This window comes from Lynx rufus, unplaced genomic scaffold (genome assembly GCF_022079265.1).
Source record: "Lynx rufus isolate CCGP_SWC_20201006 ecotype Redwood Valley unplaced genomic scaffold, mLynRuf1.p SCAF_7, whole genome shotgun sequence".
Classification (NCBI taxonomy): Eukaryota; Metazoa; Chordata; class Mammalia; order Carnivora; family Felidae; genus Lynx; species Lynx rufus.
In genome coordinates this window covers 74,612,629-74,627,374 of record NW_025814889.1, presented here as the reverse complement: position 1 = coordinate 74,627,374, position 14,746 = coordinate 74,612,629, and the positions used below count along the sequence as shown (strand labels likewise).

General features: G+C 58.4%; 2 protein-coding genes across 7 annotated transcripts in view; one reads left to right on the top strand and one right to left on the bottom strand.

The window, feature by feature from the left end:
- The window catches only part of HDAC7 (histone deacetylase 7), a 35,979-nt gene extending 30,940 nt beyond the window's left edge, over positions 1 to 5,039 (top strand). For all 6 annotated transcript variants that reach the window (XM_047064972.1, XM_047064976.1, XM_047064971.1 and 3 more), the window contains 6 exons: positions 6 to 103; positions 1,277 to 1,395; positions 1,876 to 2,009; positions 2,321 to 2,405; positions 3,677 to 3,815; positions 3,988 to 5,039. In XM_047064972.1, coding sequence (XP_046920928.1) covers positions 6 to 103; positions 1,277 to 1,395; positions 1,876 to 2,009; positions 2,321 to 2,405; positions 3,677 to 3,815; positions 3,988 to 4,033 — 621 coding nt within the window. In that variant the 3' untranslated portion in view covers positions 4,034 to 5,039. The remainder of the gene's footprint in view (positions 1 to 5; positions 104 to 1,276; positions 1,396 to 1,875; positions 2,010 to 2,320; positions 2,406 to 3,676; positions 3,816 to 3,987) is intronic.
- Positions 5,040 to 6,232: 1,193 nt separating this feature from the next.
- On the bottom strand, positions 6,233 to 14,391 carry SLC48A1 (solute carrier family 48 member 1). The gene is made up of 3 exons (XM_047064977.1): positions 14,170 to 14,391; positions 8,101 to 8,268; positions 6,233 to 7,474 (listed from the first exon to the last, which is right to left on the bottom strand). The coding sequence occupies exons 1-3, from the start codon at positions 14,303 to 14,305 to the stop codon at positions 7,371 to 7,373; spliced, it is 408 nt and encodes a 135-aa protein (XP_046920933.1). The 5' UTR covers positions 14,306 to 14,391; the 3' UTR covers positions 6,233 to 7,370.
- Positions 14,392 to 14,746: the final 355 nt, after the last annotated feature.

The following is a 14,746-nucleotide window of genomic DNA, read 5'->3' as shown; positions in this document are numbered from 1 at the left end:
TCCAGGTGGGAGCTGGCAGCGGTGAGGGCTTCAATGTCAACGTGGCCTGGGCAGGAGGTCTAGACCCCCCTATGGGGGATCCTGAGTACCTGGCTGCCTTCAGGTGAGTGCTCTGGGGGAACAGGGGAGTTATGCCCAGCAAGGCCACCCTTTCCTGCCCCTTTCCCAGCAGTACCAGGCTGGAGGTGATCTGTTGGCTTGGCAGCCCATCCTCATCCAATTACTGGACATTTTAAACCAGTCCCAGGGTGGGCCTTCCAGACTGAGACAAATAAAAGGAAAGGCAGTGTTTACGCTGGCCTCTAGGAGCCTCCAGCCCCCATGGAAAGACAGGAAACTCAGAATGAAAAAGCCAAGGGTGCTTTATAAAGTCACATGTTACCAAGAGCCGAGGTTGAACTGAATGCTGAGAAACAGGCAGGGTGGAGGGAGCACAGCTGCCACATTCAGTCAAAGAAAGCTGCCTGGAGGAGGTGGGCTTTGCACAGGAGAGAAGTAATTTATACTGTGGAGAAAGAGACAAAGCAGATGATGTCCATATTGGGGAGTTGTTTTAGAAAAGGCAGTTTAGAAGAGAGGCTTTGGGCTCTGTTTAGGAACCCTTATGTGGTTCACTCCGGGGTCCCCATTCTGCATTTGAGAAAAGGGAACCCTGGAAGTAGGTTTCAAATACTTTTCTGGAAATACTCTCCATGAGAGCTGGACTGGGGTTCCTGGTATCTGTGTGCCCTGAGCCCAGGGCCTTGAAAGACATCCAAATGGACCTCAGAGTTGGGTAAGAGTGGAGGGAGGCAGCTGTGGGGGGCCGGCAGGGGCAGAGGATGAGAGAGTGGATCTGGGTGGCCCAGGACGTCAAGAGAGTCAGCTCTCAAGTGACAAGTGGTCAAGTGTGGTCAACTCAGGCCAAAGTGGGTGGTAGCCAAGTTCTAGGTTTCTAGTCCCAGAGGCTTAGGGACCTGCCCCCACCATGGCCCCGCCCACCACACCCCGCAGACATACACACACTCACTGCTCTTTCCTTCCCTTTCTGTCCCATCCTTGACTCCTTCTGCCTCTTGCCAGTCAAGAGCTCTAGGTGGCTGAGTCCTTAGGCTGTGTAGGGACATGGGTGGCCAGCCAGGTCAAGGCGGTCACAGGGATCCATTTATCCTGCCGTTATTGGGCCTCTAGGAGTCCTAAGAACAGGATGCACACAGTAAAACTGGTGGGAGAGGGCCTGTGGCCCCTGGCAGCCCTGCACAGAGTGATGAGCCCCCACATCTGGCACCCTTCACAGGATGGTTGTGATGCCCATTGCCCGAGAGTTCTCTCCGGACCTGGTTCTGGTGTCAGCTGGGTTTGATGCTGCCGAGGGTCACCCAGCCCCGCTGGGTGGCTACCATGTTTCCGCTAAATGTAAGGAGGGCCCCCAGCCCAGGGGGAGGGGCAGGGAATGGGGCCAGGCTGGGAGCGGAGGCACTGCCCAGGCTGGGTTGGCAGTTTTTTTGGGGGGGGAGGGGGAGATGGGAAGGAGCAGTACTCTCAGAACAGAGGAAACCTGCTCAGCCTGCTGGGCTCAGGGCCTGGGGGACAGAGAAGATGGTGAAGCTTAGTGGATAAGATAGGCCGGAGTCGATGCCCCGGGTTCCAGTCCTGGCCTTGCCACTTACTAGCCGTGGGCCTTATGCAAGTCCAGTCCCTTAGGCTCTGCAAGCCGTGACTGAAGCTTACGGGTAGGTTTTGCATGGGAGTCCGTGGGAAAGCCCTTGAAGTAGAGGTGTATGCATCTGGTGATCATTTATAAAAAAGGAAGCAAGCAGGGCAATCACAGAGGTAGAGAGAGTCTGCCTCCCCTCCAGCCGCACCTCTCCTCTTCCTCCCCACCCAATCTTTTAGGTTTTGGGTACATGACCCAGCAGCTGATGAGCTTGGCGGGAGGTGCAGTGGTGCTGGCCTTGGAAGGTGGCCATGACCTCACAGCCATCTGTGACGCTTCTGAGGCCTGTGTGGCTGCTCTTCTGGGAAACAAGGTGAGTTGTCTGCTCCCGTCTGCGCATCTATAGGGCAGGGAGCCCGGCTCCCCCAGGACTGCCCCAAAGGGCAGGCAGATGGAGTGCTTCCTGGAGGGCTTGCAGATAGGGTGGGGGCAGCAGGCCTGGAATGAGGGGGACAGAGTGGGTGCCCCTTCCCCAGGTCAAGTCTAGGACCAGTGTTTCCAACGGTAGGCAGAGTCAGGAGCACATGAATATTTGTGCCTGGAAAGCCAGGGCCCTTGGGGTAGGAGAGCTGGGCCTGTGGGTCCCTGAGAGACTGGTGGCTGATGTACTGTTTTCTTCTGTAGGTGGATCCTCTCTCAGAAGAAGGCTGGAAGCAGAAGCCCAACCTCAACGCCATCCGCTCTTTGGAAGCCGTGATCCAGGTGCACAGTGAGTATAGAGAGAGGATGCTCCTGCCCTCAGACTTGGGAGAAGCTCAGGGGTCAGTTGCCCTCAGTAACCTGGGCCCCCTGGCTTCCAGTACCAGCCAGGTGAGGGTCTCGGCTGCAGTGTTGGAATGAGCTTCCTACAAATCACCCCAATAGTAATGGTGGGACTGCCTCCCTCCCCATGAATGGATACTCTTGGAGCCCTCCAGATGGATCCAGTGAGGACTACCATGAGTCAGGGAACCCCTGCCTCCTCCAGGCAGGACTGTCCTCCAATCTGCAGCCACAGCCCTAGGCCAAGGCCGGGCCAGTAGCAACGGTTGGGCCTTTTGACAAAATCGCTGCTTCCTGCCTTGACGCTCAATCCTGGCCACAGGGTCTTGGGAGCGCTGCCTGCTCTGGGGGCTGGTTTTGGAATAAACTCACATTTGGAAAGCATTTAAAATTTTCACCTTCAACTTAGCATCTATGGAGCACTTTATTTAAAGACCCATGTTCAATGCTAGGGATACAAAAGTGAATGAAATAGATTTCCCCACATCCAGGGCCAGTAGGGTGAGTATACATAACAGTGAAGACGCCACTGGTACTTTGCATGGGTACTTCACACACTGGGCCAAGCCCTGGGCTGGGCATGTCCCGTAGACATCATTTCTTACAACAGTCGGCAGGATGGTCATGTCCATGGCCTAGCGGGGGCATTGGAAGCCCAGGGTGGGTAAGTGACTTGCCGACAGCCACACAGAGCAGCCGTGGTGGTGGTCAGCTCTCTGTGCTCTGTCCTTCCCACCTACCACGCTGTCCTGTCCTATGTGCTGGGCTGAGCATTGCTGGGGACAGCACATGAGTGAGATCCTGTGTTCCAGGAGGCTGGAGCTCGAGATCTGTGAGATGACTCTGATGCAGACCCCATCTAGGAGAAACTGAGCCCTCCTGGTGCTCTTAGGAACCCTATACCTATGGGAATGGGTCACAGGTGGCCTTTCACCCAAAGAGGTGGGAGAATGGCTTGGGCACCTGCTGGAGCCCCCTCATAGCCACGATGAATCTGCTCTGCTCACCCTGTCAGGGCTGCGGGGGGGCCGAGTAGGGGAACGTGTTCTGTTGAAGGCAGAGGCAGGTGAGAGCGCTGACCCGAAACTGAGGACACGCCCACTGCTGTCGGGCCCTTGGCCTGAGGGGTCCAGCCTCGGTATCAGTCTAGGATGCATGGTGTGGCAGGGTGGAGGGGCTCGCTTCCCCAGCCCTTTCCGACTCCGCTTCTTGTCCCAGGTAAATACTGGGGCTGCATGCAGCGCCTGGCCTCCTGTCCAGACTCCTGGGTGCCCAGGGTGCCAGGGGCCGACACAGAAGAAGTGGAGGCAGTGACCGCACTGGCATCCCTCTCCGTGGGCATCCTGGCTGAAGAGCGGTAATGCCCGACCCCTGGCCGACAGGCTCTCCACCCCTCGGACTCTTCCAACTTGAGGATCCCCGATCCTGGCACAGCCGCCCCAGCCTTCTCAGGCTTCCTGGGAGGCTAGGCTGAGGCCCTTCCTGCAGCCCTTGGCCCTCCGGCATCTCAATCCTTGTCTCTCCCCCAGGCCCTCACAACAGCTGGTGGAGGAGGAAGAACCTATGAATCTCTAAGGCTTAGAACGGATCTGCCTGCCCACCCTGCCCTTCGGACCTGGTTCTCTTCTAACCTCTGGCCATAGTACCCATTCCCGGAGTCTTCAGAGAGCCTTTGGGCAGGTAGTTGGGGCCAGAGAACGGCCCCTTGACAGTCACCCCAAGGAGCCTGAGAAGGGCCCTGGGTCTAGGATAGGGACCAGAGAGGACCCCGAGAAGAGGCAGGCTGGGCAGTCGGCCAGCCCTTGGTAGGGCTCTCTCAAGAACAGAGTCTACCCCTTTGGGGTGCAGGCCCCTGGCTGGGCCCCCTTCCTCAGGACTGCACAGAGGAGGACTGGCTCAGTCAGGCTCACTGATAACCACTATTCTTGGCTCTGTAGACCCTGGGCTTTGCACACAGCCCCAGGCTCCACACAGAAATGTGAACTTGGCCTCAACCAGGGTGGCCCTTCTGAGGCTCTGAGGGCTGGGCCAGAGGGGGGGAGAAGGGGATGGGTAGGAGGAGCCAGGGGGTCCCCTATACCTGAGTGCAGGGGGAATCCCTCTCGCCTGCTTCTTCAGATGACTCTGGAAGCTTCCTCCCCCCTCCCCCCGCCACTGGGCAGGGAGACAAAGCTCCTTCCAAGAGAGCGAGCAGTCCTTGGCAGGCCTCCCATCTGGTCCCTGCCCCTGCCAGAGGCCACCCTACGTCCGCCATCTCAGTGCCCTGGTGGAGCAGACAGGTGCTCTTGGAGTTCTGTGCTTCCTGAGCCAATGGTGCCAAACTCTTCATCTCCCCTCAGTAGCACAGCATGACCACCAGGGACCCCTTGGTCACTGCCCTCCTCCATGAGACTTCTCTGTTTCTGGGGTCTCCCTCACCCAGCTCTGACTCCTGCCCTCCATAGGACCAGCTCGGCTGAGGGGAAAGGGGGTGGGAGAGTGGATGCAAGACATGGGGGAGGGGAGGCTGCCCTGGCCAAGTCTTCAAGGCTTCTGGGGTCCAGGCCTGGGGCCAAGAAGGAAAGTATTTGTGTGCTAGAGAGAGTGAGAGTATGTGTGTGTGTGTGCGTGTGTGTGCGCGTGTGCGTGCACGTGCGCGTATGTGTGTGTCTTCCCGAGGACCACCACCCCCTGTGTATGTATGCATGTTTTTGTAAAAAAGAAAAAAAAAGAAAAGAAAAAAATGGAAAAAAAATCTGAACAATAAATGTTTTATTTGCTTTAAAGGTGCCTGTGGAAGGGCCTCCTGGGGGCGAGGGGGGCACAGCGAGCATATTATGGCTGCATGGCACAGTGTGCGTCTCATTTGCTGTGGCAGAGGGACCAGGGTCGGGCTGCGGGCCGGCATGCCCTCCAGCTCCTTGTCCTTCTGTGACAGCTCCCTTGCAGGAAAAATCCATGCTGAACGCACCCTAGCGGCCCCCACCTGCCCATGGTGGGGTAATAAAGAGGCAGCGGCTTTGGTCTGGGTCCGTACACACAAGGCCCACCGAGAGTGTGGGGTACAGATACACAGACCCAGCTCACTGACACATCCGCAGAGAGTGGCGAATCAGACCTACCTGGGTTCAAGTCCCAGCTGGGGGCTCAGGTAAGTCATGTCACCTCCTGGGGCCTCTGGTTATCAGTTAAAGGCTCCAGAAATAGACGCTGTTTATGGTCCCTTCCTGCTCGGATGTACCGTCCCTTCTTAACATATACCGAGCTTGGAAGAGACCATGCATGAGGCAACAGGCTGGGACAAGCTCATCCAGTCACCAGAGGGAAAGGTGCCAGGCTGCCGACGCCCATCTTTATATAGTTCTGAGCCAGCCAGGTTCCTCCAGGCGGCAGGAGTAGCAGCCGCATCACCTCAGACCTGGCCCCGAGCCCTCAGCCTGGGAGAATATGAAGGGAAGCAGGTTCACCCCCTTCCTGTCTGTCCTGGCCTCTGGGGGGGGACAAGGCACTACCTCCCGCTGGTGGCGCCGAAGCTGTGCCTCTGGGCATCCTCGCCCCGGCTGGGATGGGCTGAGAGCCAAGCCGCTGGGCTCCCCCATGCCAAGAGGGGCCAGAGGGAGAGGGCCTCCAGCCCCTGAGACACAGATCTCCCCTCTACCCTCCAGGGCACAACTTGAGCTAAGGAGACCGTTTAACTAGAGACCCTCCACCACCGCCCTTCCTGCCTACCGCTCCCACGGCACCTCCCCCACTCCCCCGCAAGATTCCCACCCCACAAGGAACCACCAGAGGCTATCTGATACAAATGGCTGCTGTATTTCTGCTAAAGTGACAGTGACACAGATAAGGCAAAGAGCTGAAGGGCAGGACACATCAGGTGGGGAGAGGGTAGACCGTGCAACATGGCAGCCTAACATAAAAAAGATCTATGTAACAATAGCTCCTTCCCTCCCGAGTTAGGTGAGCCCTTGTGCCAGTGTATAGGCAGAAAAGCAGATGTTGTCCTTCAGAAAGGAGATTAAAAAAGACAAAAGCTCTAGGTGAAGGGCAGTGGGCAGGGGCAGGGTCGGTGGGGTGTCTCGTGGCTAGGGATAATGCATGTGAGAAGGGATGGAAATGTAGGGCTGGAGGTGCCCGGGCACGGAGCTGAGGGGTTCCTTCCAGCCCGCACCATGCTGCCCCCTTCCCCAAAGCCCTTCTGGGGGCAGGGCACCTTTCCCAGACACTTAGTCTGGCCTCGTTCAGGGAGTCCTGCTTGGGGAGGGCGGTATGTGTAAAAGAGAGGGCTTGGGTATGGCGAAGATGACTGGTTCTAGCACACTCATGGGAGACCGGCTCTGGGGTGATGAGGGACACTAAACTCTCAAGTCCCCAGGCCTTGGGAAAAGAGAGTCAAGTATTGCCATCCCTGGGATTGAGGAGTTAAGCTACCTGACTCTCAAGGACAACAGGATGGGGTATTGGGGCTGGGGCCTGAGAGGCCTCTACTAGAGATCCCTTACTTGGCCTGACCTCCCAGGTTCCCAGCCTGGCCTGAGGGAGAGTGCCCCCAGGCATAGGTCACGGCTCACTGCCCTACCCCTTGACTCATTGCCCTGGCCCTCCTTGTGAAGATTCCTCACTGAGCGCTAAGAAAATAGATCCATTTGAAAAGGTCTAAAGCTGCCCTCCAGCCAGGCTGAGGAGGAGCAACTTGGCAGGAAGGACCCCTTTCCGCTGCACCCGGATCTCCCCCACAACGGGAGCAGGACATCTTCCGGGGAGACCGCAGTCCTCTTGCTGTGTATCTTCTGCCACAGATCTAGGGTTTCCAGGGGGGTGTGGCAGGCCTGTCTGGTGTCTCAGAGGCTGAGTCCAGGTCCTGAGGACCTTCGGGGTCCAGAAACCTCACCCCTCGGGTCAGAAGTCGCTGAGGATGCTGATGTCGGCGAAGTCAGCCCGGGTAGCGGTGGGCATAAAGGCTGAGCAGGAAGGCCCACTTGAAGGAGATGAAGCTCCAGACACAGGAGAGGTAGTAGCTGTTGGGGTCTGTGAGGCCTGCAGGGGACAGGAACCCAACCGCGACTTGAGAGGGCCTTGCCCTGGACCCCAGCCACCATGGCGCCAGCCCGGGGCCACCCCTCCCCACAAACTCCAGTAGAGATGGAGTGTGATACCTGTTTTAAAGTATTCAGGGTTTGCAGGCAGGAGGCAGTGGGGATGAGGGAAGGTCAGGACTGGCCAAACACAGGTCTGTGTCCTGTACTGGGCCTTCCTGCATTTACCCTGCGCGGCTTCCAACCTGCTTGAGCATTAGACTCCTTAGGGGCAGGAAGGGCCTTTGCCTGCTTGCTGGTCGCCGCCACCAGGGGGCGCTCCCATCCCAGAGCTGGGCGGAAGGACTGACCCGTTCTGCTAATAACACCCGTCACTGCCGACCTCCAGCGCGCACACCCCCGCTCAACGCTTCGCACGCAGTTCACTGAACCCTGCCACCCCTAGCGGTGGGTACTCATTCCCCTCCTTAACACTGAGAAAACCCAGGCACCGGGAGGTTAAGTGATCTGCCCGAGTCCCTCGGACACAAGCTTTGGAACCAGGACCAGAATCCCGGGTCTGCTCCTAAGCCCCCACCCCCCTCACAGTGGCCCTCCCATGCCCTTCCCTCCCTGACCCGCCCTCACTCTGGTGTCGGGTGACAGCCAGCACCAGGAAGGTGCAGAGGGTGGCGATGGAGACTGCCGAGAAGAGGACGCCCACGAAGAAGAAGCCACGCAGCCCTTTGAGCCAGGTCCTCCAGTAATCCTGCATGTACATCACGTGCGTCACCAGCACCCACAGCGCCAGCACACCTGCGGGGGACAGACTCGTCAGCCCAGGGAGCGAGCCACCGTTCCCCGCCCCGCCCCCCCACAGGCCTTCAGCCCGGGGACCCCAGGGACCCCAGGGCCCTTTCTGTCCCAGAGGCCAGAGCTGTTTACATAATACTACTAAGATAATGTTGGCCTTTCACTGTCTCATGACTGCGGAGTGGAGTGTTCTGGAGGCTCCAAGGCCCCTGGCCAGGACTTGAATGCAAAAGCAGATTAAGAGAATCTAGGTGCCTTCTGTTAAGCCAGATGTTGAAGTGATGTGCAAAAATAGGGAACCATGCCATTCTTCTCCCTAATTTTTTTGTTTTGAAAAACATGAATATTTCTTACACAAAAATGTTATTTGTGGCAACGCAAGGTTATTTTTAATATTGCTTCAAAGTGCTTGAAAATGTTCTGGGTCTTAATTTCTAGTATGGTGCGTATGGATAGACAGAACCCACGTACACAAAATTTCCTCAGGGCTTCCCTACTTTTCTTTTTTTTTTTAATTTTTTTTTTCAACGTTTATTTATTTTTTTGGGACAGAGAGAGACAGAGCATGAACGGGGGAGGGGCAGAGAGAGAGGGAGACACAGAATCGGAAATAGGCTCCAGGCTCTGAGCCATCAGCCCAGAGCCTGACGCGGGGCTCGAACTCCCGGACCGCGAGATCGTGACCTGGCTGAAGTCGGACGCTTAACCGACTGAGCCACCCAGGCGCCCCCCCCCTTTTTTTTTTTTTTTAGGGCTTCCCTACTTTTTTTTTTTTTTAATTTTTTTTTTTTTTCAATATTTATTTTTGGGACAGAGAGAGCCAGAGCATGAATGGGGGGGAGGGGCAGAGAGAGAGGGAGACACAGAATCAGAAACAGGCTCCAGGCTCTGAGCCATCAGCCCAGAGCCTGACGCGGGGCTCGAACTCACGGACCGCGAGATCGTGACCTGGCTGAAGTCGGACGCTTAACCGACTGCGCCACCCAGGCGCCCCAGGGCTTCCCTACTTTTTAAGGGTGTGAAGAGGTCCTGACATCAGCAGGTTTGGGAATCAATGCAGTCCAGCCTGTTTTCTGAGGACCTGTCACTCCCTACCCTGAGGGGGGAAGTGGCCCTCTCACCCTGATGCTCCTGCTCTACCTGGCCCTCAGAGGCCAAAACCCAGACACCTCGAGGCCTGTGGCTGACCTCTTGGCCCTTTCGCAACTCCCTGGACTGGTCTTGCAGAGTGAGGAAGCCCGGCAGGGAGACCCCCCAATGCCACCCAGCACCCAAGTGGCCTTCTTGCTCTTGGCTAGACCCGACCTCACTCCCTCTAGTTTGCTGAGAGGGCAGGCCAGACACCCCAGCCTTTCCTGGGCCTGCCCTCGGGGCAAACTAAGATGCCAGCTGCCACTCAGCCACTACAATGAGTGCCCTCTGTGCCGGGCCGTGCCTGCCGGTGCAGCCCCATGAGTGGAACAAATACCAATGCCATTGGCAAGGGTCTGGAGCAGGGCCACGGGGTCCCAGCAAGGAAGGAATGAGGAACGCGGCAAAGCCAGCTGTAAGCTCTCTACCTGGGTGTGGGCTACACGGGCTGCTGGATCCTAGGAGTCAGGAGACCTTTCAAAAAGACAGTCACACACACTACATGCAGAATAGCATATGTGCATAGGAAGGGTGGGCATCTGGTTGGGGAAAGTGGTTATCTTGGGCAAGGGAGAGAAGGAAGGGAAGTTGACAGGAGATTGGGGGTGGGAGAGTGCTTCAGCTGAATCGGTGGTATTTTCTTAGGCCGGGTGCTAAGTAGAAGGGAGTTCATTAAATCATCTATCCTTTTTTACATGCCCAAGATTTTTCATATATATATATTTTTAAGTTAGGAGGGAAGAAGAGGCTGGCAGGGGGGAGCATCATCACAGAACTATGCTCTGGTTATCAGCTCAGAAGCTGTCACAATTCAGGCAGCCTGGCAAGGGACAGCAAACCACGAGACTGGAAGCCAGGAAGCCTGGGGCCTGGCACCGCTGTGCTGCTCACGACCTCTCAGAGCCTTGTGTTTCCACATCTAGAAATGGGTGAACCCAGAGGTCCTGCCAGCGTGGAAACTCGGCGACCCCAGGCTTCCAGCCTAGAGAGGGCTCAGCCCTGCCAGCCCCGCCCCCAGCCTCCCCTCCCACCCTGTCTGACCTGCACTCTCCCAGCTCCACTCCTCCCCACCCCAACCTTCTGCAGGGGTCTGGGGCCTGGACCGTGGGCGCCTCCAGCCCTGAGATCAGGGCGAGCGGGAACAAGCGTCTATCCATCCCCGCCAAGACAGCAAGCTGGAGCAGGCCAGAGGTGGCTCATGGCTTCAGCTTACATCTTATACGATCTGGAGCAGGGCATCTGGCCACCCTTCCCAGAAGCATCTCCCAGACCTCTCACAGGCATCCTAAGTTCATCTGGGGATGCCACTGGGTTCTAAAGGGCCCTAGGAAGGCGGCATATGGTCACTGAGCGCATCCAAGGAACAGTCTAATGGGCTTCTGCGTGGGGCCGCTCTGCTTACCCTCTTCCTCAGTCCTCCATGGAGGGGCCTGAGTAGAGAAGCTCTAAGATCTGTTAGCACTCAAGGATTCTGGAGCCGGCTCAGGAGAAAAATAAGGAGGTCAGAGTTATTCCTCTGTGACTCAGCAATTTCTGGGTTAGGAAATGCTGAAATAGGGGACTGTGGAAATGCCATCTCTTAGTCCACTGGCCGTGCTGCAGCAGGGCCCCCAGAACTCCCCCTCCCCCATGTACCAGAAAGTGCTAGGAAAAGGAAGATGGTCATTTTGGGTGTTCCACGTACTCGTTCTTTGTTAATAAGCAGGCACAATACCCACTTCTCACTTCCCCTGCACACAGGCCTTGCCTCCAGATAAACACAAGCCACTTCTGGAAGCAGGCTCCCACCACTGCCCTTGGAACAGGGGCCTCTCCCAAGGTGGTCAGGAGCCTCCACTGGTCCCCTCCCACACCTCAGGCAGGAAGCAATTGTCCCCCAGGTCTGCTCTCTTCCCCAGGACGCTCTGGATTCCAGGAAGCCTGGTCTGTCCAACTCAGGGCAGAATGGACAGTTGCCCCCGCCTGCATGCCCACGCCAGACCTCACCCCTCACTCCTCACCCCACCTGCTTCAATGAGTGGAGCCCCTGCTCCACTTGGGGCTCACGGCTAACAGGATAAGGGCAAGGAAGGAGCAGAGGTGGTCAGTGAGAGTATCACCAGTGGCTGGGTTGGTGAGGAGCCAGGAGGAGGCCAAGGGAGCCCACAGAGAAATTCAGGCAACTGGGAGCGCAGGCCAAGGCTCCGCTCTGTTCTCGCACCCCTGCCTTCCACCCCTGCCCTAGGGGAAAGCGAGGCCCCGGGCCCCAGTGCTCCTCTCCCTCTCAGCTCATGTGGGCCATTTAGATTCCTTGAGCAACTTTTCCGTTCTTTTTATCTTTCCTCGGTCTACCAGACCTGGGACAAGAGTCTGTGTTTCCCCAGGATTCCCACAGCAAAACCATTTCCTCCACAAATGCCTTTCCTCCAAGCCGCTTCTTCCCAGGCACCCATCAAGGTGGACGAGGGTGGGTCTCCACCCATGCAGGGGAGAAGGAGCGTGCTGGGGCTGCCCTCTGGTGACTCAGCAGTTTCTGCGCTGGAAAATGCCAAGTCAGAAGTGGGGTGCTCACAAGTCAGTAAATCTGCTGATGCTTCACCCCCAAAAGAGGAAGGAGGCTGACTGGCTGCAGACTCTCTCAGAACCCACTCAGGGTGGAGAGGGCAGGGGAGGGGGGCCATGACCTGGCGACCCCTCCCCCCACCCGCTGCACCACCACCAGGCAGCCAGGCTCTTCTGTTGCCACCTCCTGCTCGTCTGGAAGGCCAGACTGTCGGGGAGGCGCCGGCACCCTGCTCCAGCTGCTGGCTGGCCTAGCACCTCTCCCGGCAGGCCACACCACAGCCGGCCTGCCTCAGAGGCCAAGGGAAGCCTTCCCAGAGGGAGAGAGGGCAGAATTTGGGTCAGAGGGAAACCCCACACTCCCTGGAGCCCAAGCCACAGGACCTTTTCCACAGCCTTCCAAGAGGCAGCTGCGAAATGAACACTGCAGAGAGAGAGAGAAAGAGAGCCCTACACTAGCATTTCCGACCTGGAGGGGGGCCTCCAGGATCACCTCTTTCAGTGATACCTCCTCCCACAGAGGGGAGGCCCAGGAAGCCCAGGAAGCATCAATGCACCCAAGGTCACATGGCTAGGCGGGGCTCAGCCCCCCTGGGCCAGACTCTAACACACTAGCTCTGACCCCCTTCCTCCTCAGCCCCAAGCAGCCCCTTCATCTCAGGTCTCAGTGCAGCCACAGGGCCTGGCCTGAAGACACCCCTTCCCAACGGGAAAGAAAGCAGCAGGGCCAACAGGAACAACACAAAACTTCAAGAAGAGAACCTTCGGGAACAAAGTAGCTGGGGGACAGGGGGCGCAGAGGGGGAGCCAGGGGTCTGTAGATAACTGAGCGATGATGGGCTGGCTGCCTCCAGGGAGGACAGAAACCCACAGGTGGGGGGGGGGCGCATCTAGGTGGGCATGAGAGCATCCCAGCCAGGGTACCCTGTGCCCTGCCTTCGTGCCCCCCAAAGGGCTCCGTTTGGCATTACTTAGGCTGTGGTTATGTATGCTCCTCTTTCAAGGCAGAAATCCCACCTCCCCTTCCTTGTCTACCAGGGATGGCACTCAGTAAGCGTGGTGGCAATGAGTAAATATAGTTACTTTCAGTTAGTACATTTAGGACTCTTTGGGGCAGAGGATTTTAAGAACGGAATCAGGTCACCACATGTAAAAGTAATATCCTTATATGCATTCTTTCCCAAAGTTCTTTTCCCACACATATTATTTCATGTAGCTGTGTAACCCTGGGCCAGCTATTTATTTAAGCTTCAGCTTAAGCCTTATCTGTAAAATGGGCACAATGATAATGCCTACATAGGATTAATGTAAAGATTAAATAAGATGATAGAAACAGGTTGCTCTACACAGTGCCTGACACACAGAAAGTATTAGAAAGCAATACTGGCAAGTAGAAATAACATGTTTTGTCTTCACGCCAATTGTACGACACAGAGAGGTTAGTTGCGTGCCCAAAGGTGCACAGCGAAGACAGCGCATTGGTGAGGACCCTGCCTCCACCAGCACCCTGACGTTCTCACTCTAGCGCTCGCCTCCCCTCTCCTCTTTAAAGCACAGAAAAGGCAGCCAGCGCGGGGTTCAGCAGACCTTGCCAGAGGAGCCACAGCCAAGGGGCGGCAAAGACACGCCGACGTGCTGGGAAGAAAATGTCCAGTTTCCATCAGATCCCTAGCGCGGTCCTCCACCCCCCACCCCCACCCCGGTCTCCGCTGAGGGCTCTATTTGGGGGTGGGGTCCGCACTGGCTGGAGGAGAGGGGCTTCCCCAGGAACCCCCAGCCCTCCTATCCACTTACTCCTCCTCTGCCTCACCCGGCCGCCTGGCAAGGGGCGCTTGGGGAGCGGAGATCCCCCGGCACAGGCGTGTGTGTGTGGCTGGGGGGCCGCCTGGAGGGTGGCGGGGAAAGCCCGCGCGCGGGGAGGACGCTGTCACCCGGCAGCCCCGCCGGCGGCGCGGCAGGTTCGTGCAAACGGCGGAGGCGGGCCGAGGCGGGCTCGGGCGGGCATCGGCTCCCGCCGGCGCCCGGGCCCGCGCGGGGCCTGCGCTGCCCACGGACGGTTTTGGGTAAACAGCTCCCCGCCCCCGCCCCGGTCCCCGGGGCAGCGCGGCCCGCGGGGAGCCTCCGGGAGCAGCTGACAGCGCCTCCCGCAGCCGCGCGCCCGCAGCCGGGACCCGGAGCCCCCCTCCCCCCCCGCCGCCGCCGCCGCCGCCGCCGCCGCGCGCCCCGGGGTACCTGCGAGCCCCCCCATGGCCGCGGTCCCCGGCTGTCTGTACACCACGGTCCAGACGAGGAAGATGGAGAAGCCGGCCGCGGAGCTGAGGCCGGAGTAGGCGGCGCGGAGGCCGAGCTGCAGGCGGGACGGGGCCATGGGGGCCGCGGGCGCCGGTCGGGGAGGGCGAGCGCCGCGACAGTCACAGGTGCAGGGCCGGGGCCGGGGCGGCGAGCCGCGCGAGCCGGGAGCCGGGAGCCGGGAGCCGCCGGCCGCCCCGCGCTCCGCCCCCGGCCCGCCCCCCGCGCCGCCGGCACAGCGCCCTCCCCGGCCGGAGGCCGCCCGCGCCCGGAACCTCACCGCGCGGGGCCGGAGCTCCGCCAAGCGAGGCCGTTGGGCCTCCCGGCTGGTTTGGGGGGCGCCTGGTAACGAGGCGGGTGCCGGGGCTCGTCCGCGGACTCGATATTTGGGCCTGGGCGGGGCCCGGAAACACGTGTAGACAAGCCGGCGGCGGTGACTGCTTTAACATGTTTATCTCAGTATAAAAGTCTCGCTTAAAATTCCCTGTCAGTTTCTCCTTAAAAATTAAGATATAAAAAT